The following is a 26,253-nucleotide window of genomic DNA, read 5'->3' as shown; positions in this document are numbered from 1 at the left end:
AAATCATTTTAAAAATAGACAGAAGATATAAAATATGTTGAAAAACTGCTAACATTCCACATTTAATTTTATAAATTTTAAAATCACATTTAATACATACCGCAATCTTGTTAATGCAGTTTGATATGCCATTAGTTCTTCTTCCCGTAAGCATTTCTAAAAAGCTTGTTCTCTAAAGGAATTGGTTTCCATATGTTAGTCTCTTATAAAAATAAATATATTGTTTGAGGAATTACTTGTAAACCCTCTGGAGATGTCATAATGTTAAAAGCTTGAAACATCACCCCATATTCATCATTTGCCTCACATCCTGCCTCTTGAACTAGAAATAGTGAAATAAAGTCTTAGGTTGAAAGGATTTCTCTTTAAAAAGTGGAGAATTTCGGGGAATGCCTGGAGGGAAAAATCAGTTAAGCATCTGACTCTTGGTTTTGCCTTGGGTCTGGATGTTGGGGTCATGCTCCATGCTCAGCACAGAGCCTGCTTGGGACTCTCTCTTCCTCTCTCTTTGCCTCTCTCCTCTACCACCACCCTGCTCTCTCTCTCTCTCAAATAGATTAACCTTTTTTATAAAGTGGAGAATTCTGACTTGAGGCCTCTAACAGTGGTTCTTTTGTAATTAAACAAGAGAAGGAACATATTATGAACAAAGAAAAAGGACTCAGGATGCCTGAGATTTGTGTAGTATTTTATATGCTCTTTGCAGTATCTTATTTGAGCTTTATTTAGGTAGACAGGTAGGTAAGGACAATATCCTTATTTTATATACAAGGAACCTAAGGATCAGAAAAGTCATTCAAATTCAGTGAAAAAAAATTAGAACATATATCACATATTTTGCTCTTCTGCCCATTTACCAAACCAAGGGGTGAGTAGATCTTAAGAGACAAAGCAAAGCCTTGAGTCAGAATCAAATAGAAAAGTTAATCAGATTATTTGTTAAGAGGTAAGTATATTAGTTTACTAGGGCTACCATAACAAAGTACCACAGACCAGGTGTCTAAGACAACAGAAACTTCTTGTCTCACAGTTCTGCAGGCTAGAAGTCTAAGATCAGTCAGTAGGGTCAGTTTCTTCTGTGAAGAAAGGATCTGTTGTTTCAGGCCTTGTTCTCTATTTAACAGATGGCCATATTCTCCCTGTGTTTCTTCACATAATCTTCTTTCTTTGTGTATCTGAGTCCAAATTTCCCATTTTTATAAAAAATGCCAGTTATATTGGAGTAGGGCTTCATTTTTTACCTTATTACCCCAATGGAGACCTTGTGTCCAAATAAAGTTACATTCTGAGGTACTGGAGGCCAGAGCTTCAACATATGAATTTTGAGGGGTAAATGATTCAATTCATAATGTTAAGGTTCAGAGCAACCAGAATGATTCAGAAGCCAAGTTGAGAGAACAGAGAGTATATGGATGCTTGAAGATGAAAAAGTGTGAAAGAACCTAAGTAAAACAGACAAAAAATGATGAACTCCATGGCAGGGAAGGCATGAAGAAGCAGAGCAAAGAAAAGTATAAATAGCATACACATAAAACATGAGGAAAAATACCTCTTTCACATTCATGGTTTAGTGGGACAAACTCAGCTTCAGTAATGCTTATACATCCATCTGTCTCTATAATTCAGTGACCCTATGAGTAATTTAAAGCCATTGTATGGGTTTAAATTATAGTATATAATAGGGAGTCTCCAGACAGGGAACTCATTTCCTGAAGAAGCATCTTTCTTCCCTGGCCTCTTTTAAAAGCAAGACATTAGCATTATTTAAAATGGTCAAGACATGGATATAAACTCAGTGACCACTACTGAATGAAATGATAAAGAAAATATGATAAATGCACACATGCAAACAAACCCATACACATACACATACACATACACACACTGGAATATTATTTGATCATAAAAAGAAGGAAATCCTGCTATTTTCAACAACAGGGGTGGACCTTGAAGGCATTATGCTAAGTGAAATAAGTCAGACAGAAAAGGACAATTGCCATATGATCTCACATATATATGAAATGCTAAAAACAAAACAAAACAGATTGGTGGTTTCCAGAAGCAGGGATGGGGGTGGGGCCGCAAGGATGGGCAAAATGGGAAAAGGTAGTCGAAAGGTACAAGCTTCCAGTTGTAAAATAAGGAAGTCCTGGGGAGGTAATGAGCAACATCCTGACTGTAGTTGAAAGTACTCTATAATATATTTGAAAGATACTAAGAGAATAGATCTTAAAAGGTCTCAAAACAAGAAAAAAAGTGTAAGTATGTATGGTTGTGGATATTAACTGGACAATGTGATGATCATTTCACAGTGTATACATACAGTTGGCTTCTAAACAACACAGATTTATAATGCATGAATCTGATTATATGTGGGGTATTTTTTTCATAAAATAGAGTACAGTACTATAAATATATTTTTCTTCCTTATAATTTTTAATAAACTTTTTTCTAGTTTACTTTACTATATGAATACAATATATAATACATATAACATACAAAATATGTATAATTGACTTGTGTGTGTTGTCAGTAAAGCTTCCAGTCACAGTAGACTATTAGTAGTTAAGTTTCGGGGGAGTCAAAAGTTATACACGGATTTTCAACTATATGGGACTTGGGGTATTGACTGAATTCTTCAAGGGTCAACTGAATATTAAATCATTATGTTGTACACCTGAAACTAACATATGAATAAATAAAAACAGGAGATTAAGCCTGACAAATTTTAGAGTCATTGCCTGGTAGGACAGAGTTGCTTGGATAATACCTGAGGATCCCTTCAGGATATATTATTTAATGATCCTATGAGTATTTATTGAGATGAGAGACAATTTATTCTTAATATACACACACACAAACCCATAAATTAAAATTTCTGTGAGAGAGTTTCAGTTATGTCAATAGTAAAAGAGCTTACATTAGATTAACTTTCCTACGATAACTATTATAAACTCTGACAAAATATTCTTTAAAAAACTATTTGAAGACATTAGAGGTTGACTAAAAGAAGGCAGATAATGTTGGGAATTTGTTCCTTGAAAAAAGGAAATGGACTAGTTGAGATCTGCATTTATACAGCTTCTCCCCTGAGGGCACTTTCAATCCACAAAGAGCAAGTAGAATTCAAGGACAAAGCCACAGTCTTATTTGCTTGAAGTGTCAGGAAGTGGAGTTCAGGGATGCCAGAGTAGATGGGCTTTAAGGGAAGAAATTCCAGAAAGCAAGGAGCCATACAAAATAGACTTCTACTTCTTTATATAAATTTCTCTCAATCCTTTGATGATCCCTAAACTGCATATGTGTCAGCAAGATGCCAGTGAGCCCAATGGAAAAACATAGATAAAAAGCTGAAAGGCTGAGCAGAGATTTCAACTGCTGCCTAATACCTATAACTACTGCCTGTAAAGTTTGGAATTTGAATCCCAGCCAATTATAACAGCTTGGTAAATACCTTGAGTTTTGTTTTTTGGGTTTTGTTTGTTTGTTTGTTTGTTTGTTTTTGGAAACCTCAGAGAGGCTATGCCTTAAGAATAAAGAAGTCAACCTGAAAACTAAAGACAAAACCAAAATGGATCATGACAAAGTATAATACTGAGTACCCACAAATTTCAGGCAATAAGCTAATAATTTGTCTGATAGAATAGAAAAGTCAACATTTTTAAAGGAAAAAAACAGCCTCTAGACTCTCTATAATGTATCATTGACAATATCATTATCTAATAAAAAAATTAAAGGATAGGGGCACCTGGGTGGCTCAGTAGGTTAAGCCTCTGCCTTTGGCTCATGTCATGGTCTCAGAGTCCTGGGATAGAGCTCCACATTGGGCTTTTTGCTCAGCAGAGAGCCTGCTTCCTCCTCTCTCTCTCTCTGCCTGCCTCTCTGCCTACTTGTGATCTCTGTCTGTCAAATAAATAAATAGAAATTTTTTTTTTAAATTAAAGGATATGTGAAGAAATAGGAAAATGTGATCCATAATCAAGAGAAAAAGTAGTCACTATAGTAGAGCCTGAGGTGATCTAGATGTTGGAATTTTCAGACAGGAACTTTCAAGCATCTATTATAATATGTTCAAGGATGTAAAGGAAAAAAATCACAATAACCGAAAGAAGAAATATGATTAACTATGACTAAGTGGGGTTTATCACAGGGAAGCATGGTTGGTTTAACAGAAAAATTAATGTAATCCACCATATTAATAGAATAAAGGAAAAAAACATATGGTCTTCTAAATAGATGAAGATAAAGTATTTAGCATAATTAACACCCATTCATGATATTTTTTTTTTTTAAAGATTTTATTTATTTATTTGTCAGAGAGAGAGTGAGCGAGAGCGAGCATAGGCAGACAGAGGGGAAGGCAGAGTCAGAGGGAGAAGCAGGCTCCCTGCGGAGCAAAGAGCCCGATGTGGGACCTGATCCCAGGACGCTGGGATCATGACCTGAGCCGAAGGCAGCTGCTTAACCAACTGAGCCACCCAGGCGTCCCCCATTCATGATATTTTAAAAATCTCTACAAAGTAGAAGTAAGAAGGAAGTAAGAAGGGAACTTAATCAACCTGATAAAGGGCACGTACAATAAAAAACCTACCATTAATACTGTATTTAATGATGAAACACCAAACATTTTCCTCCTAAAATCAAAATTATGACAATAATATCTGCACTTACCACCTCTATCAACATTGTATTGGAAGTTCTAGTCAGTGCAATAAGACAAGAAAAAGAACTGAAAAACATAAAGTTTGAAAAGAATTATTGTTTATAGAGAAAATCTTCAGAGATCTAATAAGCAACTAATAGAATCAATAAATGAGTTAAGCAAGGTCAACATACAAAACTCAGCTGTGTTTTTATTTATTAGCAATATATAATAGAAAAATGAAATTTTAAATGGAATTTCACTTATAGTGACAAAATAGATAATAAATTTAGCAGAAGACATAAGATCTGTACAGTGAAAATTATAAAACATTGGTGAGAGAAATTTGAGACCTAAGTAAATGGACAGATGTTAATGAATTAGAAGATTTTTATTATGTTAGTATGTTGATTCTTTTCATATTGTTCTGTGGATTCAACACTCTCTTGATCAAAAGGCTAGCAGGACACTTACATAGAAAATGATGAGTTGATTCTAAAATGTTTATAGAAAAGCAGAGGACCTAAGTAGCTAAAACAATCTTGAAGAACAAGGTTGAAGGCCTTATAGTTCCTAATTTCAAGGCTTATAAAACTGAAGTACTATAGTGCACCATTGACATAAAGATAGACAAATAAATCAATGGAGCAAAATAGAGTCTAGAAATAGGCCCCTACATTTATGGTCAGTTGATTTTTCACAGAATTACCAAGCAGTTCAGTGGCAAAACCCAAATGCTTTCAACAAAAAGTGTTGGAGTAACTGGTGGGGGAAAAAAACAGGACTCTCATACCACATACATTTGAGATGAATCATAGACCTGATTATAAAGGCTAAAATTACAAAGCTTCTAAAAGAAAACAGGAGAATATCTTCACAGCCTGAATAGACAAAGATGTCTTACAGAGATCACAAAAACATATAAAACAAAATCCTGAAGAACTAGACTTCCTCAAAATTAAAAATATCTTCTCATCAAAATGACAAGGCAAGACACAAACTGGGAGAATATATTTGCAATACATATATCTGACAAATAATTAGTATCCAGAATACATAAGGAACTCTGACAATTCAGTAACAAAATGATAAAGAAACGAATATTTTAAATGAGCAACCTTTTCAAACGACAAAAGAATATACATAAATGGCTAACAAGCAGCTTAAAAGATGCATTTGATTTTAATGTCTTACAAGATGTCATTTCAATAACATTCTTCTTCAGGGAAATAAAAATTAAAGCCACAATGAGATACCACTATACCCACCCGCTAAAACTGAAAGGACTGACACCACCAAATATTGGCAAGGATCTGGAGCAGGTAGAGAACTCATGCATTGCTGATAGAAAAGTAAAATGGCATAACCATTTTTGAAAACGATTTGACTATTATTGCTTGACCAAGCAATTAAACATGTAGTTATCGCATGACCAACAATTCCCTTTGTAGCATCCATGCAGGAAAAATGGAAAACATGTCCTTTAAAAGATTTGTACAAGAATATTTTTAGTAGCTTCATTCATAATAGTCAAAAACTGGAAGCAACTCCAATATCCATCAGCTAATGAATGGATAAATAACTGTGGTATATTCACACAATGGAATACTTCTCATCAAAAGTCACCAAACTGAGCTGGAGAGCTGGAGCAAATAATCCAGAAATTTGTATGGAATCAGAAGAGACCCCGAATTGCTAAGGAAATGTTGAAAAACAAAAATAAAACTGGGGGAATCACGTTACCTGATTTCAAGGTTTATTACAAAGCTGTGGTCACCAAGACAGCATGGTACTGGCATAAAAACAGACACATAGACCAGTGGAACAGAGTAGAGAGCCCAGATATGGACCCTCAACTCTATGGTCAATTAATCTTCGACAAAACAGGAAAAAATATACAGTGGAAAAAAGACAGTCTCTTCAATAAATGGTGCTGGGAAAACTGGACAGCTATATGTAGAAGAATGAAACTCGACCATTCTCTTACACCGTACACAAAGATAAACTCAAAATGGATAAAAGACCTCAACATGAGACAGGAATCCATCAGAATCCTAGAGGAGAACATAGGCAGTAATCTCTTCGATATCAACCACAGCAACTTCTTTCAAGATATGTCTCCAAAGGCAAAGGAAACAAAAGCGAAAATAAACTTTTGGGACTTCATCAAAATCAAAAGCTTCTGCACAGCAAAGGAAACAGTCAAAAAAACAAAGAGGCAACCCACGGAATGGGAGAAGATATTTGCAAGTGACAGTACAGACAAAAGGTTGATATCCAGGATCTATAATGAACTCCTCAAACTCAACACACACAAAACAGGCAATCATATTAAAAAAAAAAAAAATGGGCAGAAGATATGAACAGAGACTTCTCCAATGAAGACATAAAAATGGCTATCAGACACATGAAAAAATGTTCATCATCACTAGCCCTCAGGGAGATTCAAATTAAAACCACATAGAGATATCACCTTACACCAGTTAGAATGGCCAAAATTAACAAGACAGTAAACAACATGTGTTGGAGGGGATGTGGAGAAAGGGGAACCCTCTTACACTGTTGGTGGGAATGCAGGTTGGTGCAGCCTCTTTGGAGAACAGTGTGGAGATTCCTCAAGAAATAAAAAATAGAACTTCCCTATGACCCTGCAATTGCACTCCTGGGTATTTACCCCAAAGATACAGACATAGTGAAAAGAAGGGCCATCTGTACCCCAATATTTATAGCAGCAATGGCCACGGTCGCCAAACTATGGAAAGAACCAAGATGCCCTTCAACGGACGAATGGATAAGGAAAATGTGGTCCATATACACTATGGAGTATTATGCCTCCATCAGAAAGGATGAATACCCAACTTTTGTAGCAACATGGACGGGACTGGAAGAGATTGTGCTGAGTGAAATAAGTCAAGCAGAGAGAGTCAATTATCATATGGTTTCACTTATTTGTGGAGCATAACAAATAGCATGGGGAGTTAGAGAGGAGAAGGGAGTTGGGGTAAATTGGAAGGGGAGGTGAACCATGAGAGACTATGGACTCTGAAAAACAATCTGAGAGGTTTGAAGTGGCGAGGGGGTGGGAGGTTGGGGTACCAGGTGGTGGGTATTATAGAGGGCACGGATTGCATGGAGCACTGGGTGTGGTGAAAAAATAATGAATGCTGTTACGCTGAAAAGAAATAAATTTAATTTAAAAAAATAATAATAAAATTTAATTTAATTTAATTTTTTTAAAAAAGTCACCAAACTATCCAAATTGATCTATAGAGTCTATGCAATCACAATCAAAATTCCAGCAAGTTATTTTGTGGATATCAACAAGCTGATCCTAAAGTTTATATGGCGAGCCAAAAGACCCAGAAGAGCCAACACAATACTGAAGGAGAAGAGCAAAGTTGGAGGACTGAAACTACCCATGCCAAGACTTGCTACAAAGTAACAGTAATCAAGACAGTGTGGTATTGGCAAAAGAATAGAGAAATAGATAAGTGAAACAGACTAGACCCACATAAATATAGTCAACTGATATTTGACAAGGAGCAAAGATAGTACAGCGGACCAAAATCTTTTCAACAAATGGTGCTGGGACAGCTGGATATCCACACAGAAATAAAGTGAATCTAGACTGATCTTAGGCCCCTCATGAAAGTTAACTCAAAACAGGTTACAGACCTAAATATAAAATACAAAACTATAAAATTCCTAGAAGATAGCATAGGAGAAAACATAGATGACCTGGGGTATGGTGATGACCTTTTATTTATTTTTTTTTATTTATTTTTTTTTTTAGAGATTTTTTTTTTTTTTTAAGATTTTATTTACTTATTTGACAGACAGAGACCACAAGTAGGCAGAGAGGCAGGCAGAGAGAGAGAGAGAGAGGAGGAAGCAGGCTCCCGCAGAGCAGAGAGCCCGATGCGGGGCTCGATCCCAGGACCCCTGGGATCATGACCTGAGCTGAAGGCAGAGGCTTTAACCCACTGAGCCACCCAGGCGCTCCTGGTGATGACCTTTTAGATACACCACCAAAGGAATAATCCATGAAAGAAATAATTGATAAAGTGGATTTCATTGAAATTTTAAAATCTGCTCCATGAAAAACAATATGAGAAGAATGAGAAGATGAGAATAAGAAGACAAGTTAATATCAGGAGAATAAGACTGGGAGGAAATACCTGTGACAGTCACATCTGATAAAGGACTGGTATCCTAAGTATACAAAGAATTCTTAAAACTCAACAGTAAGAAAACAAGCCTATTTAAAAATGGGCCAAAGACCTTAACATGAATAGATGCTCTTAGTCCATATGTTACCAGGAAAATGCAAGTTGAAATATTGAGATATCACTATTAGAATGGCCATTAGAATGGCCCAAACCCAGAACACTGACAATACCAAATGCTGGCAAAGATGTGGAGCAACAGGAACTCTAATTTATCACTGGTGGTTGCTATGAAGGGCTGGGGATGGACTGGAAGGGGTCATGATGAAATTTCTGAAGTGATGGAAGGGTTCTGTATCTTAATTTGGGCTGTGGGAGAAGGATATACATTCATCAAAACCACACGGAATTTTAAACTTAAGTTCTGTGCATTTCACTGTCCATAAAATTTACCTCAACTAAATAACAAGATTAATTTACAAAGAGGATAAATTTATGTGGCAGCTTTTCTACCGGGTGATAATTGACCTGCTTTGAGCTTTAACCTTGACCAAGTATGATGCTAAACACTTACCATGTTTTATCACCTCTAATTTTTAGTAAAAATCCAATAACACCCTATTTTACAGGAAACAAGAGGAGAATTAAGGTTTCTGCTCTATTTAGCTTGAAGTGGGAAAGCCAGGATTTAGACCCAAGATTCAGAACCTGTAAGCCAAGTTCTTAACCTCTCTGTCCCACTCTATTGCTATCTGTGAGCTCTTCTGAAGTTTCACTGGAGACAATAACCAGGCTAGGAAGAGCAAGCAATTAAGGTGGTGCCTGCAGAGGAAGAGTAGATTGAGATCCTGCCAGATTGTTATCTGTACTAGAAAGTCCTAGGAATAGTGAGCAAGTGGAGATGACCAAGATACTATGAAGGCCACAGTTTGACAGAGTCACTGTGTTTGCTTAATCCAGACTTGCCAACCACTAACAAATCCACTCTCAAATGAGAGGTCAGTGGCATACGCTTTTAAGAATTCCAAGGCAACACCCTTCTACATTTGTTGATGATCCTTCATTGAAGGATATAATGTTAAAAACTTCTTGAAGATTTGAAATCGCCTTCATAAATTAAAGAAGTGGGATCAAGCACAAAGTATTTACCTCCTAGGAGAAAAAAATAAACAAAGGAGACAGAAAAAGAAAGGTCCATCAGGTGTGCACATGGTACACTAAAAGACTTGGAAATCATAAGCTCAAACTGAATTAGAATGACTCACATGATGTTCTTTCTCCAGAATTTATACAGTAGTTGAAATTAATGTATAGAAAGTGCCTGTTACCTGGTCGGCACCAAATCAAGTTATTACTGCAACCCTAACAGGATTCATGACTTACAAAAGATAGAAAACAACCATGTCTCAGCAGTTGGTAATGATCAGAACTCAGTCAGAATTTAAATCTTTCCTTTAAAAAAAAAAAAAGTAAACTTAGAAGGGGTGAAGGGTGATAAAAATGTAAGTTTCAAAAGGTCTTTTAGTGGAGCTGAGGCCGTGAAGAAGGGCGAGTGGTGAGTCTACTCCGGAGATGTTTACTAGAGTGAGCTCTCCTCCAAGCCTTCAGACAGTAGGTGCATAGGCAGGAGCACATGGCTTTTTATCTTCCCTGTGAAAAATTCACCACTGACTTCTGTTTTTAATTGTCTTAGAAGATGTGGCTGTCATTGATTGGTAGAACAGAGTGGGTCTAGATGATCCCAACGATCCTTTCCATGTATATAATGTCCAACTCTGTGAGTCATTTTACAAAGATGAAAGTCCATGTCAATGAAAAATATTTGTCTTTGTCAGTTCAGGTTGTTAAAAACAAACTACCATAGACTGGGTGGCTTGTAAACAATAGAAATTTACTTCTCACAATTCTGGAGGCTGGGAAATCTAGGATCAAGGTGCTGGCAGAGCCAGCATCTGGTGAGGGTCCACTTCCTGGCCTGCAGATGGCCATCTTCTTGCTGTGTCCTCACGTGGCAGAAAGCAGAGAAGAGAGAGGAAGCCAGCTTTATTATATTCCTTCTTATAAGGGCATGAGTTCTAAGTGCCTCCCAAAGGCCCTCCTAATACCATCACTTGGGGGTTAGAATTTCAGCATACAAATTTTGGATGGACATAAACAGTCCATGACCATATTCATTTAACACTTTTTATGCCCATTGTAGAGCTCTCTTAGAAAATGTTAAATATGGAGGAAAAAATACACAGAGAAACAATTGTATGCCAAACACAAAGAAATCTATCATGTATGCATGTGCATTTAATAATAAGTTTATTCAAACTGATCGTATAATAGGTTCTGGAAGTTGAGAGATCAAAGTTGATTTGAAAACTGTTACCAAAAGATGGTTCTATAGATGGGGCGTGTGTGTGTGTGTGTTTCCAGAGAAGTTTGAAACCTTCCTGATATTTATTTTGGCCACAGCAATCTGTATCTAAAATAATGAACTGTGGCTGTTCTTTTAGTCTGTGAGGTGTCTGTCCCCAGAGACTTCCTTTCCGTATCTGTTTAAGTAATTTGCCAGGATTCTGTCTGCTAAGAAAATGAGAAACCTGGTGTACAGACTTTGCCTAGAAAAAATTGGCCAGATTCTGTTTCTTCAACTCTTGGACACCAAGAATAAAAAATATAACAGGAAGGGCCTTTAGGGCTCCTGGGACCCCCCCTCATTATGTAGATGAAGAAACTCAGGCTGAAGGCCTTTGAGAGGTATGTTTTATTCAATAAGGAGGGAAGGCCCTGACCCAACACTCAGACACCAATGAGTCCAAGGCTGGATAGCCTTGTTGAAAGAGAAGAGATATGTGTATCAGTTTTATCTGAAGGGGAAACTAGGCATTATTATCATATTGGTTGTACTCTCAAATTAAATGAAATGAAATGAAACCAAGAATGTAGGTTGGAAATTATGCTATCACAGAACAAGATTACAAACTTTCTCTTTTGTGTTCTTACACCAGACTGCAAGGCCAGTGGTCCCAGAGGTCACAAAAGAGAATTCTTCAGAAAAACTAGAGACTGTATTCCCTGACTTATTTGGTTCCCCAGAGACTCACGCTTTCTCTTTCCTTTATGCCCAGGCTCCATCCAAACACACTTCTCGAAGTGTTATCTAGGTCAGGGTTACTCAGTATGTTCTTTTTTAATTTAATGTCTTTTTAAAATTGTAATTGTGGTAAAGTACATGTAACATAAAATCTACCATCTTAACCATTTTTAAGTGTACAGGTTAGTAGCATTAAGCACAGTTACATCACTGTGCGATCATTACTACCGTCCATCCACAGAATTCCTTTGATCTCCTCAAATCGAAACTCTGCTAATACGCTGAATTAATGAATTGCCATAGCTAGTAACTCCCATCTCCCCTTCCCCTGGTCCCTGGCAACCACCACTCTACTTTCTATCTCTATGAATTTAACTACATCAGGGATCTTATATAGGGGAATCGTACAGTATTTATCCTTTTGTGTCTGGTTTATTTCACTTAGAATAATCTCTTCAAAGGTTTATCAATGTTGTACCTTCTGTCAGAAATTCTTTCCTCTTTAAAAAGGAATTTCCGGGGGCGCCTGGGTGGCTCAGCAGGTTAAAGCCTCTGCCTTCGGCTCAGGTCATGATCCCAGAGACCTGGGATCAAGCCCCGCATCGGGATCTCTGCTCAGCAGGGAGCCTGCTTCCCCCCCTCTCTCTGCCTGCATCTCTGCCTACTTGTGATCTCTGTCTGTCAAATAAATAAATAAATAAATCTTTTTTTTTTTTTTAAGGCATTTCCTTCTTTTTATAGCTGAATAATATTCCATGGGGTGTGTGTGTGCGCGCATGTGTGTGTGTGTATGCACACTCATTATGAAATAATATTCCATGGTGTGTGTGTGTGTGTGTGTGTATAATGAAATAATGTTTCATGGTGTGTATGTACACTTTGTGTTTCCATTCATCCATCAGTGGACACCTGGGTTGCTTCTACTTTTTAGCTGGTGTGAATAATGCTACTTATGAAGATGAGCATATAACTACCTCTTTAAAATCTTGCCTTTAGTTATTTGGAGTTTATACTCATTTCATCCTTTTTGAACATAACCTACACAGTCTGAAGTACATTTTACATCATGTCCTAGGAAAGCGTATGTATTAAAAGAATAATATCACAAAACATTGCCTACAACTACTCTGACATCTTCTACTCTTACTTAATATTTTAAAATACAGATCAAGGGGCACCTGGGTGGCTCAATGGGTTAAAGCCTCTGCCTTTGGCTCAGGTCATGATCCCAGGGTCCTGGGATTGAGCCCCTCATTGGCTCTCTGCTCAGCAGGGAGGCTGCTTCCCTTCCTCTCTCTCTGCCTGCCTTTCTGCACACTTGTGATCTCTGTCAAATGAATAAATAAAATCTTAAAATAAATTAAATTAAATACAGATGAAGCCACACCAATCCACTTGCCAGCCAATGTTCATAACACACTATAAGTTACGACCAGTTAATGATACATAATCTGTGCCAAAGGAGTGAGGATGGAGGAGGGACTAACGTGCCCTGGCCTTGCCTTATTTCCAGCCCTTGCTCAGTCACCTCAGGTAAATGGCTTCCTCAGACCTCCCTGCAGCCTCCAAAGGAAGTTCTTCCTTCCTTATCTTACAGATGAGGAAACTGAGACTGAATGAGTATAAGATCTCGTCCAAAGGTTTGTATCCCACTCAACTTTGCCACAGGCCCATGCTACCAGAGTGCGACTAATTTATACCCTGCAGTACTCCCCTCAGAGAGGCCACAGCCGTTCTCACTGGGCCAAGGAAATCTTGATCTCAAAAGAGGCCTGACAACTCAGAAAATTTTAGGACCTGTTCACAGGCTCAAGAAGGTAGATAGTTGGAGTGTACGTTACAGGAGAAGGAAGTTTTTCAGTGATGGCTAATTAGATCACATAAGCAACTGCTTCTTTGACTTAATGATTAAGGTGGACAGTCTTTAGACCTGAGTTTGGCACCTCTGCAATGAACAGTTCCAGTCCACAGAGACATTAATTGATAAACTTTAGCTACTCTGTACTCACTGTGGCTTTGGCAGTTGGCAATGTTTTTCTGAGGAATTACCTGGGCCATGGGAGAGAGTGATAAATCAATAAATATTACCATATTTATTGATTGCAGTGGGTAATCAATAAATATTGCCTGGCATTAAAAGACTGATTATGCTTCCTCCAAATGTTTTCTTTTATAAAGCTTCTTCATGCTCTTGTGCTGAAGCTTTGCCCAACTATTTAGAACATAATACCTACACAATAAGAAATTCTTGCTTTGAATCAATGAACGAAATGTGGAATAACACAAAGGATGATTGGAATACAGTTGCTGTGCATTTTCTATACCTTCTTTCAGAAAAACCACTAGCGAAATTTGCTTTCTCTTCTACAGATTTTAATTAAGATGTAAACCTCCAAAATGCAGAGCTTATATATTTACATACTGAATTCTCCCCTCTCCCCACCCCCAGATCACACAGATTCTCTTTGCCTCTAACGCTGATCTCTTCCCAGGCAGCCTGGTACCATTAGGATATTTTCCAGGCATTAAATGCCTATTTTGTGCCAGACTCTGTACTGGACATGTTGGCTTATTTAATTCTTACAGTAATCCAATGAGGTGTATTATTGCATTATTACATCTCATATTACAGAACAGAAAATTGGAGTCTCTGAGTTGCAGGTTGGCTCCAGGAGATTTTGCACTTGGGCGTGGCCTAGATTTCAGTAGGTCAGCAGGTTCCTGAACCACTTGCAGGAACCACTTTCAGTCTATGGCCTGGTGTAGAGGGCATATGAAGCAGAATCAAGTTTAAGGGAGAAATCCTGTTTCTGCAAGAAGGACTAGTATTTCCCTAAAAGCCCTTAATCCCTGCCCTCCCTCCATATCATTAAGAAGATTATACCCGAAAGAGCTGAGAATGAAGCAGGAGGAAGTCTGGTTGTAGACAGTGAGCAAGAGTGGTGTTACTGCCCGGTGTTGGAGATCTTGGAAAGAACAGAGGCTGGAGTCTGGAATTCATCGACAATCCAAATAACTGGCAGAGGTAAAAAGACAGCTTCCTAGCCCTGGCCCACCTGCTCACCTCAAAGGGCCTTCTGCTGTTGGCAGAGTGTATTTTACTAAAGCGGAGCTCACATGATCCTACCAAAGCATGTAAAATATTTAAGCCTCTGCCCTCAAGGTTCTACCACAGAGCTCCTGAAATAGCTGAAATAGACTTAAGGAACAGGGAAGGTAGGGCTAGTGGGCAGGTGACCAAAGTTTCACACACATGCACGCACTCATCTTTCTATGTTAAAAAGGCTATCCCTGCTTCAAAAATGAAGACTTGGTGGGACTTAAAGTATTTCTTTAGAATAGTAAAGGTGTTGGTATGTTATGATTAACATCCTGAATAGTAACTATCCAGTCCGTGTGCTAAATGCCTGATAAAAATCGGATAACTATATAATCTAAGAGTGATGTTAGGAAGACAGGTATAAACCGAAACATAGGATCACCCTGTAGATGAATCAACGCTTTGAATCTTCATAGCAACCGGAAAAAGTAGACAGCATTAGAATCTCTCTTTTTATAGATAAAGAAAGCGAGTCTCAGGGAGCTCACACAGGTAGTGTGGCCCAACCAGGATATTACCTTAGAGTTACCTGACTTGAAAACACTCTTTCTTTGCCACTGCCTCAGACTACAGACACCTGAGCTGCGTTGAGAATAGACCCAGCCCTACTGGACTCCATTCCTGGTTCAAAACACAAACAAATGAACTTTAAAGTGAATAGATGGCAGAAAATCCAGTGACTGGGGACTATTTCATTTGAATGTCTGTTTAACATGAAAGCTAGAAGATTGGGTTAGATTAATTGGCTTGTAGGGATGGGGGAAAGAGTGTTATTCATTTGCTTTTGGAGTTGGGGTGAGTGAAGAGAATAATAAACAGGGTGAGAAAGAAAAACAACCAATAGTTGGGGAGAACTGTTAACCGAATAACTTCACTTCTTGAAACAATCTGATACTAATTTCACACAACCCAAGAAGTTGTATACTCTGAAAACGATTTTTTTTAATGGGTAAATATATAAAATACTGGTCTTTATAATTTTGAAAATTTAAATATATCATCCATTTGGCCACAGGGGGGAAAATCATTTTTCTCCTGGGCCAGTTGTAAAAATGAAGCCAATCTCTGATTTTGTGAGGTTTGTTTTCCTGTTGACAGTTTGAACTATGATCCTCACCCCCAAAATTTACTGGGCACTTTACTGTGTAGTAGGCACTATTCTAAGCATTTTACTCATATCATTCTCGCAGCTCTCTGGAATGGTTATCCCCATTTACAGATAAGGGAAATGATGCACAGAGAGGGTAAGTAACCTGCCCAGCGTCACATAGCTAGTGTGTGACAAAACTGGGATTTGAACTCAGTTTGATCCCTGAACCCATGCTTTTAACCCTGCTTTCATACATTCTCCATTCATCAGACTTCAACATATTTTTAGAATACTGAATATTAATATGTCTTTGAACAAGAGAACATCATTTCTGAATTACATGCCCCTCCCCTTGGGTGTACTTAAATGTTGGAAAATACACTTGAATTAATAATTAATGTAACTAAGATCTTCATCTTATCTTAAAATGTCTGGAGTTCAGTATTTTCATCTTCCCTTTCAAAATGTCCAAGAGGTGATCATTTTATTATGTTTTGGAGTACAATTGAATTCTGTTGCTTTTCCTAATAATTACTGTTACTAAACATGCTAAATTGCCTCAGAGTGAGAACTATAGAGAGAAAACTCTTTCTGTGCCTTTGAAAATTTTAAATTCGATGTACAAATTTCAAAGAAGAATGGTTTATTACAACTTGAGTATTTGTTTGGTTTTGTGGCTGGACTGTGATCCCATGCTGTTTGTGGGACCCATTTTGCGGGTTCTGGACTCGGGTGATCCAGAGCTGAAACCCTGTGGACTTCTTCAGACAGCATCAGGATGTGGAATGCTCTGTGGAGCTGTTACTAAAACTGGATGGGTCAAAAATAAACCAGTGCCATAGAGAGTTATACCTAGACAAATAGCATTCAGAAGGATAGGAATGGAAATTTCTTTTCTTCCAGTTGTAAATAGATGTCTTTGTTGTTTTTCTTCTTCTTCTTTTTTTAATCCCTTCTGTTTAACCTCCAAACAGTATTGCCAGTTAAAATACGAGGCATAGAGTTAAATTTGAATTTCAGAGCAACAAGGAATAATTTTTTGGTATTAGTATATCTGATACAATATTTGGGAATAATTTTTTTAGTATAGGTATGTCCCATGCAATATTTGAGACATATTTATATTAAAAAATTATTTGTTTTTTACCTGAATTTCAAATCTAACTGAGCATCCTGTATTTTTATTTGCTAATTCTAGCAACCCTACCAAACACCATGTAAGTATAAGTCCAGCTGGACTTTAATTTAAATCCATACTTTATCAAAGAATAGAAGACAGGCAAGGTGAAGAAGGAAGAGAAAAGAAAAGGGAGAAGAGATAAAGAGAAGAGAGAGAAAGTAAGAAGGAATTCTGGCGATCTGCCAACTAAAATAACTAACATTTTGCAAAAAAGAAATCCTAAAATTGAGGTCATAGGATGGAAAAAGTCTGTTTCACAGACTTTTTAGTCTGAACACTGGCCAAAAAAATAAAAGCAGGCATCCTATTAACATCTGAATACCAAAGCTCATCCAGGAATGGAAAGATTTGGAATTTGAAGATCCTTAGCTTCCAGCTTTGTTAGAACACCACAATTCTTTATTAATTACAAAGAGGATTTTGTTTTGTTTTGTTTTTCAGTGAAATGTGTAGGTAATTCTATATCAAAGAAAGCTAACTTTATTTTATGTTACTAAAATGCATTTGAAACTTGCATAATCTTGGATAATCTTTTGTTTGCTTGTCTCGTGCTAAAATGCAAAACAAAACAAAACTACCAGATACCTGATATGGAGAAGAATTTACCTCTGTTTAAAAAAATCACACGGTTCTGCTGAGAGGCGTGAAGATGGCATTTTTTTTTTTTTTTTTTTTTTTAGTTAAAAATATTAACTGACAGCTTCAAGACAGATTTTTTTCTTTAATCTCTAACCAGACAAATTACTAGGAGCAAGAGACCTCTTGCCTTAATCTGGACACGTCACAGAAGTGACAGTGTTCTGTAGGAGATGGCTTTTTAACTGTGGATGAGGGAAAATAACCTTTGGAATTTTTAGGATGTTATTACAAGCAAGTTTACTAGTTTTTGACTTACTAAGCCACAGCTGGAGCCAGCCTTCATCGGGGTAAGAATATTTTCATGCTACTATTATATCTTTTGTACTTCAAGAGTAGGATTATTGCATTTGGGGGAATATGGCCTGTGAGGCTTGTACTGTCTGTTGAATATGCAAATGTGAGTGTCCTATAAAAGGGGAGAGGAGCTGACAGTTTCCTTCTGTGCCGTAAACTTAAAGACTCCAACAGATGATCTGCCGGGGCTGCTGGAGCAGGAATTGGATCACACCATCATGTGGGATAAAAGAGAATTTTGTATTTCTTTGAGAGGCATTAAAAGGGCTGGGCTTAATGGCCTCCCTCAGCGCCAAAGAACTATGTGCCAGGCTCTCGTTTCTGTAATTGTTGTATTGTTTCTGTTGCTTTAAAAAAACAAAAAAACAAAAGCAAAAAACGAAACGGTGCAAGGAATTTTCTGGCCAAATTCTGAAACTGCCTGGCAATATTTTCTTTCCGATTAATGCAGTAGGAACCATCATTGCTTTTTCTATCCTCTTTCCACCATTCTGCATCTTTGTTTTTTTATAAGGTACATTGTGCCGTGCGTGAGTTCAGAGAACGAAGGATGTACAAATGATGTTATTCTGTATGGTTTCCCTTAAAGAGACTTCAGAACATTTTAAAGCCAGGCTGTCTCCACAGAGCCACAGATGGCATCCCCACAGGCTTGGTCGCCTGTGGAAATGTGTGAGAAGCCACAGAGAAACACATCAGTCCACCTGTGACAGCCAGGTTAGGACCAGATGCCATTTCGATAGGAGAAATGTCCAAAGGAAATTGTCAGGTGACATAAGGAACAGAGAACCAATTGGTACTGTGAATTTCAGTGTTCTATCCAACCAGTTGTTGTTGTTGTTTCCATTGTTTTTCCCCATCCAGTCTCTTCAGTGTGCTGCTTATCCAGGGTGCACATCAGATCATCTGGGGAGCTTTTTGAAATTTGAATAGCTGTGCGCTGCAGTCTGTCAATCAGTGCCTGCCCCTGTGATTCTGCTACATATGTGTCCTTGGTTGGAAAACCATACTCAGAGGTCCCAAACCCAGCTAACCTTCAGAATCACTGAAGGGCTTTAAAATGCAGATTCCTGGGCCACTCTACCAGAAATTCTGACTTGGTGTGACTGGGTTTGGGCCTAGAAAAATGTACTTTTGAAAAGTTTCATTATTAATTTTGATGATTAGTCAGATTGGGAAAACCACCTTTGCCCTGAGTCATATTAATTTCTGCAAAAAAGGGGTTTTTGATTAAAAAAGAAAAATAATCTGGTCGTGAGTACAGTATCTTTGGAGCAACACCCTATGTTCCCATTGTTTCCACCTTAAACTTTTTCCTAGCTTTATCCCGGCCTGCCTCTCTCCCATCTTGGTGGAAGAACTGTCTGATCTCTTTCTCCTCTGGTGCCCCTCACCCCATCTCCTCCCTCCTATCTTGTTCTTTTCTTAGGTATTCTTCCTATCTGGGCCTATAACCTATTCATATTTTCCCAAACAAAATAACAATAGTCATAGCTATCAACCATATAGCTACTCTGCTCTCAAGGGTCCTCTTCCTGGTCACCCTACCTCTATGCTACTTGAGGCCACCATGACCTATTGGTCACTGGGCCAAACCAGTGGCCCTTTCTGAGTCTTTAACCCCCTTGATATCTTTGCATCCTGGGACCCTCTTCATTGATCATGCCCCATTGAGCCAACTGTTCCTTGTCTGCCACCCTACCAGGGTTCAGTCTTTGGTCCGTTTCTTTTTCTCTACATCCTTCTCATAGTGATCTTATCCATTCCCATAGCTTTAACCGTCATCTCTGTCCAAATGCCTCCCAAATTGAGATCCCTAACTTTGATGTCTTCCTTGAGCTTCTAACCAGTCTTTCCTGCCATCCACTGAGTTCCCAGATCCTACATATTCAGAATCTAATACTCCTCTCCATTCTTGCCCCCAGCTGTTTCTTCTATATCACTTTACTTTTGCTAACAGTGACCTCCAGACTCACAACCACAATCTCTCTCCCCTTCCATGGCCCCAAGACTTGGTTACTTGCTATATCCTATCAAGTTTTATGCCACAGCTTCTCCTACATAATTCTTCTTCTGTAAGTGCCTATGGCCACCTAAGTTTAGGTTTTCCCTTTTTCCCTTTCCTGTCCTCTATAGAAACCTGATCTCCCCACCTGCCGTTTCTTCATACCATCTCTGTGAAGCTGCCAGATTAACTTATCTAAAGTACAGGTCTAGGAGTGCCTGGATGGTGCAGTCAGTTAAGCTTCCAGCTCTTGGTTTCTGCTCAGATCATGATCTCACGGTCATGGAACCCAGCCCCACGTCAAGCTCTGAGCTCATCAGGGAGTCTGCTTGAGACTCTCTTCTCCCTTTCCCTCTGTCCCTCCTCCCTAGATAAATAAATTTTTAAAAATATAGTTCCGATCATGCCACTTCTCTGCTCTAAAATATTTGGTTACTATGTACTACCAAAAATTCAAATTCCAAACCTGGATTTTAGAATCTTTTGTGATCTTTCCCTATTTCTCTTTCTAGCTTCATCTTCCACTACCTACCCTCAATCCCCACATACCCAGAGTTCGATCCAAACTGGTACTTGGTCTTCCTAGAGCATCTAGGATCTTTCTTCTCCCTATCTCTATTCATGCCATTCTCTCTGCTGAGAGTGCATTCTTCTAATTCTCCTGAGAGTCTCTCTCGGTTCTCACATGAGATCCTCTCCTACTTCTGTATAATGTTACATGAGTTTCAAATTCTAGCTCAATTTCTCTCCCTACCATTACACCAAATATATACCTGATTTTGCTTCTAATATATTTCCTCATATTAGTAATAAATATATGATAGGCATATATAATCACTACAAAATGAAAATTCACCTTAGTTATTGACTGAACATTTTGAAATGTGGGTTATTCAGGCATTAACACAGTGACATAAGAACATAGTACATCTCGTGATCTAGAACTGTATACTTTAATCCACTGACTAAGTGAACCCAGCGGCTAGAAAAACAAATAAAGGGCAAGAAACATGATTAGTTGCTTTGTTGGTTTTAATTCTAGAATTCAGAGATAAAATAGGAACTGAATTCTGAAAGTCGAGTGGCTCGCTGTAGTGAAATCCATACCTGTCAATACCCAGTATTTCTTTTACCCAATTGCAACCAAAGACATGACATGGTATATTGATGCTGACCTTCTGCCTAGGTCTTTTGTGTTACATCTCAGGTCTGAGCCAGAGTCGGTGGCTATAATCTTGTGTTTTTTTTTAAGTACATCTATAGACATAAAGGTGGATGTGTTATGTAAGATACCTTTAGGAATGGTGCTACGTCAATAAGGTATTATTGGATGCAGTAATGGCTCTGAGATCTTAGAGTCACACTGGAAGTTCAAAGACCACAGGGCCTGAATATTTCAGACTTAAACTTCTAAAACTATTCCAAACCCATGTGAACTGGTGAAGATAGTTTTCACAGCAGAGAGGATAAAGGAACTTAAATGGAATTACAGTTTCCACATTTCACTCAAAGTGGATACCAGGCTGTGATAAGTGATCTGTGTGTGGTAATACTGAGAACAACACTTAAGAAAACAATACAAGCAATAAACTCAAAAATACTATAAATCTATCAAAATGGAACTCTAAAAAATGTTCAGGCAATTCACATGAAGGCAAAAAAAAAAAAAAAAAAGAAAGAAGAATGAGAAACAAACAATAAAAATAGTAAGTGATAATACAGCAGACTTAAACCCTAACATATCAATAATTACATTCAATGTAAATGGACTGAATACATCAAGTAAAATATAGAAATTGGTAGAGTAGATTTTTACAAAATGATCCAACTACTTAGTGTCTACAAAAAACTCATTTCAAACACGATGGCTTATGTAGGTTGAAAGCAAAGCTATCAGAAATATACATCATGTAAAAATTAATTTTAAAAATTAGGAATGGCTATATTAATAATTTAAAAGTAAGTTTCAGAGCAAGGAAAATTACAAGGGACAAAGAGGGAAATTACATAATGATAAAAGGATGAATCCACCAAGAAGATAAACCAACCTGAAATGCATATTTAGAATCAAAAGCACTTCAAAATACATGAAGCAAAAAAACTGATGGAGCTGAAAAGATAAATAGACAAATCCACAGTTATAGTCACAGACTGCCAAACCCCAGTCTGCAATTAATAGATTACTAGACGGGAAATCAACAGTGATTAGAGGAATTGACCAATACCATCAAGCAACAGTATCTATCTGACATTAATAGAACCCTTCACCCCACAACAGTTAGTATACACGTTCTTTCCAAGTACCCATGGAACATTCACTAAAGTAAGCCTTATTCTGGGTCACAAATTTAAAAAAAAAAGTTAATAAATTTAGACGAATAGAAATCATTTACAGTATATTGTCTGACCTTAACAGAATCAAACTAAAAATAAACAACAAAAGGCCAGTAGGAAAATCTCCAAACACTTGGAAATTAAACAACTTACTTCTAAATAACCCCATAGGTCAAAGAGAAAATTTCAAAGGAAATTTATAATAAATATAGAAATGATTGAAAATGAAAACATGACATATCATAGTGTTAAGGGATGCAGCTAAAACAATGTCAAGATGGAAATTTATAGCACTAAATGCTTACATTAGAAATGAGAAAAGGGATGCCTGGGTGGCTCAGTTGGTTAAGCAGCTGCCTTCGGCTCGGGTCATGATTTCAGGGTCCTGGGATCGAGTCCCACATCGGGCTCCTTGCTCGGCAGGGAGCCTGCTTCTCCCTCTTCACTCGCTCTCTCTCCCTCTGTCTCTGACAAATAAATAAAATCTTTAAAAAAAAAAAAAAAGAAATGAGAAAAGATCTCAAATCAGTTATCTAAATCCTGCCTGAAGAAACTAGAAAGTGAAGAGCAAAATACACCCAAGGCAAGCAGAAGAGAAGAAATAACAAGGATAAGAGCTAAAATTGATGGAACTGAAAACAGTAGAAAAAATTAATAAACAGAAAGCTGGTTCTTTGAAGAAATTAATAAAATCCCAGCAAGACTGAAGATAAAAAGAGAAATTAGAAATAACCAGTATCAGGAATGAACGAAGGATATCACTGTAAGACACTACAGATGTCAGAAGGATAAGACAGTCCTATGAACATAACTCTACACACAAAAATCTGGCAATTTACAGGAAATAGATCAAATCCTTGAAAATGCACAAATTATCAGAACTCAGCCAAACTGTAGTAGTTAACCTGAATAACTGTATAACTGTGAAAGAAGTTTACTTTGTAATTTAGAAGCTCCCCCAAAAAAGAAATTTCTAGGCACAGATGTTTTCACTGGAGAATTTTATTATTTATATAAAGAAAAGTTAACATTAATTTTGTACAGCCTTTTCCAGATAAGATTCCCAAATCATATGAGGCCAAAATTACGCCGATGTCAAAACCAGACAAAACCAAAATAAGAATATCTTGACCGATATCTCTTGTAAACTTTAAAATTTTTTAAAAAAAATTTTTTTCGGGATGCCTGGGTGGCTCAGTTGGTTAAACAGCTGCCTTCGGCTCAGGTCATGATCCCAGCATCCTGGGATTGAGTCCCACATCGGGCTCCTTGCTCCGCAGGGAACCTGCTTCTCCCTCTGACTCTGCCTTCCACTTTGTCTGCCTGTGCTCGCTCTCGCTCGCTCTCTCTCTGACAAATAAATAAATAAAATCTTTAAAAAAAAAATTTTTTTTTCAAGAAAATTTTAGTAAGTTGAATCCAACAATGTATAAAAAGAATAACACATCATGCATCCCATTTATTTCAAGTATACAAGGCCAGTTCCATATGTGCAAATCAGCCCATGTAATCTGTTATATCTATAAGGTAAAAAGGAAAATGCATATAATCACATGCACATGCATTGATGGAAAAAAAACTTTACAAAATTTGACACCAGTCTTATTTGATTCTTATTTGATGTAACACTGAAAGTTCTAGCCACTGCAGTATGGCAAGAAATAGAAGGCATATGTATTAGAAAAGAAGAAAAACAGTTCTTTTTATTTGGAGACAACATGCTTGTCTGTATGGAAAATCTCAGAGAGCCTATCAAATGGAACTAACAAATGAGTTCTGGAAGATTATAGGAATCAAGATGAACATACAAGAATCAATTGCATTGCTAGGTACTGGCAACAGGTAGAAAGAAACAGAATTAAAATGTAATACCATTTACAAATGCTTCAAAGAAAGAAAAGTACTTAGGTGTAAATCTAACAGCATATGTACAAGGTCTCCATGATGAAAACTACAGTATAGTGATACCCAAATGCCTGAAATGTTCTCACTTGGTGTCCACAACTGTATGTCTGTCAGCACTGTGGATTAGTCTGTCCTTGCAAAAGCGTGCATCTACACTGATACACGTTTTCCACTGTCTCAATAGCAAAAGCTCAAGAATGCCCAGATTCCCAAAGTGAGTCAGTGCTTGGATTGTTTCGCATGAATGTGGTTAGCCAGGATCAACAGCGTTGGACTTGAACTTAGGTGGAATTTCCAAATTTTTAAATGTTTGGCAACAACCATCTAGCACCCTAATACTGGGTTGTCCAAGACATGAGTCACAGGTAGACTCTTGAACAGACAGTGAGCACTGAAGAGATGCCCAAATTGCACCAAAACTCCATTATTAATGGTGACGCAAGATACGCAGCTGCCAAGGGTCCAGGAGATAAGCTTTAAAAAAAACACAAACAAGCTGCTGAAACGGTGGTCCAAAGGCAAATAACAGAGATGCCTGGTTAGAGAATGTTGCTGCATAGAACAGAGTTCTCAAACTGGGAAATTTAAAGATGTTCTGATTCCTGGAACTTTGGCTTAGCTCCACTGTGCTACTGCCCAATCCTACATATAATACATCCTTGGAATTCTATTTTGAACAACCTGGGAATATACAGAGAAGTTTTAGAGCAAGAAAAAGCAGACGTAAGCATCATAGAACATCATAGACGAGATGTCGTGATATAGGAAGTAGATAGCTTGACAACATGCAAACACACACTTACTGCCTTATTAATGTTCATTAAGCAGTGTTTTTCAAGACACTTTCAGTTCTGTTACATCACCCTGTCTTCAACAACAACATGTGAAAAAAGTATACTTGGTTTTCTTATTCCCCTTATAAGTACTGAACAGAGCCAGGGAGGACTCAGCCCCTCAGCTCTGAGACACCTGGCAGAGCTGTCTGAGCCTGAACTGAGTTATCAGAGCCTGGATCCTTAGCAGGACCCATTCTTCTGTTTTGATTCCAAGAGCCCTTTTACAGAACAGAATATCTTGCCTATTTGTTGAAGAAGAATTAGCCTTTACAACAGAAGTGTGTATGGAAACCTAACTCATGACCTTACTAACTGCTCTTCCTTACCACAATTGCTGTATAGAGCTAAAACTTGTTTTTTTGTTTGTTTGTTTTGTTTTGTTTTGTTTTTCCCCTCTCTGATAAACTCTAGGCTTTTACAGAGTCCTTGGGTTGGAAAGTCATATAGCTACAATCTCAAATGCACGCACACAAACACATATACACACACCACTCTCCTCAGCCAGAGCAGGAATGGACAGAAGGCCATCTCATTCATCTGCAGTGCTGCCCAGCTAAGTAAATGGCAGGACCCCACATGGCATTGAGATTTCTCGAATCTGCAGGAACCTGATCATCCAAGATCTTGTGGAACTCTTCCTCTCCAGCTTTCTCCTGCTTCTGCTCTCTGCCTATGAAGAGCCCAGTGACCATCTTTTCCTTGGGGTGGGAAGCAAAAAGGAGTTTCTGAGGCCTTCAGATCTTGCAGGCATGGAAAGGGTCTCACCCCCTCAGAAGGAACAGAAGAAGAGGAGAGTAAAGGGAGCAGTGAGGCTGGCCGGCTCCTTCCCCATAGCCATGCAGAATTCCACCAGTGCACAGAAATCCCACGCTGCACTGTAAAACGTGCAGATCTTTTGTTAGTCCAAATTCTGGGCTTTCAGAGACCACATGTCTAGAGCAGAAGGAAGAAAGAGCAATAGGGTAGGGCAATGAGTATAA

The 26,253-nt window shown here is 37.9% G+C and overlaps 1 protein-coding gene across 32 annotated transcripts in view; it reads left to right on the top strand.

The window, feature by feature from the left end:
* AFF3 (ALF transcription elongation factor 3) overlaps positions 1-26,253 on the top strand; it is a 571,712-nt gene that overhangs the window by 409,589 nt on the left and 135,870 nt on the right. For 16 of the 32 annotated variants that reach the window (XM_082747043.1, XM_082747054.1, XM_082747060.1 and 13 more), the window contains one exon: positions 16,181-16,234. The exons of the other annotated variants lie outside the window; for them this stretch is intronic. In XM_082747043.1, the coding sequence (XP_082603169.1) occupies positions 16,181-16,234 (54 nt within the window). The remainder of the gene's footprint in view (positions 1-16,180; positions 16,235-26,253) is intronic. 32 annotated transcript variants of the gene reach the window in all.

Source organism: Mustela nivalis, assembly GCF_964662115.1.
Source record: "Mustela nivalis genome assembly, chromosome: 8".
Lineage (NCBI taxonomy): Eukaryota > Metazoa > Chordata > Mammalia > Carnivora > Mustelidae > Mustela > Mustela nivalis.
The sequence above is the reverse complement of the archived record's forward strand: the minus strand, read 5'-3'. Positions and strand labels throughout refer to the sequence as shown.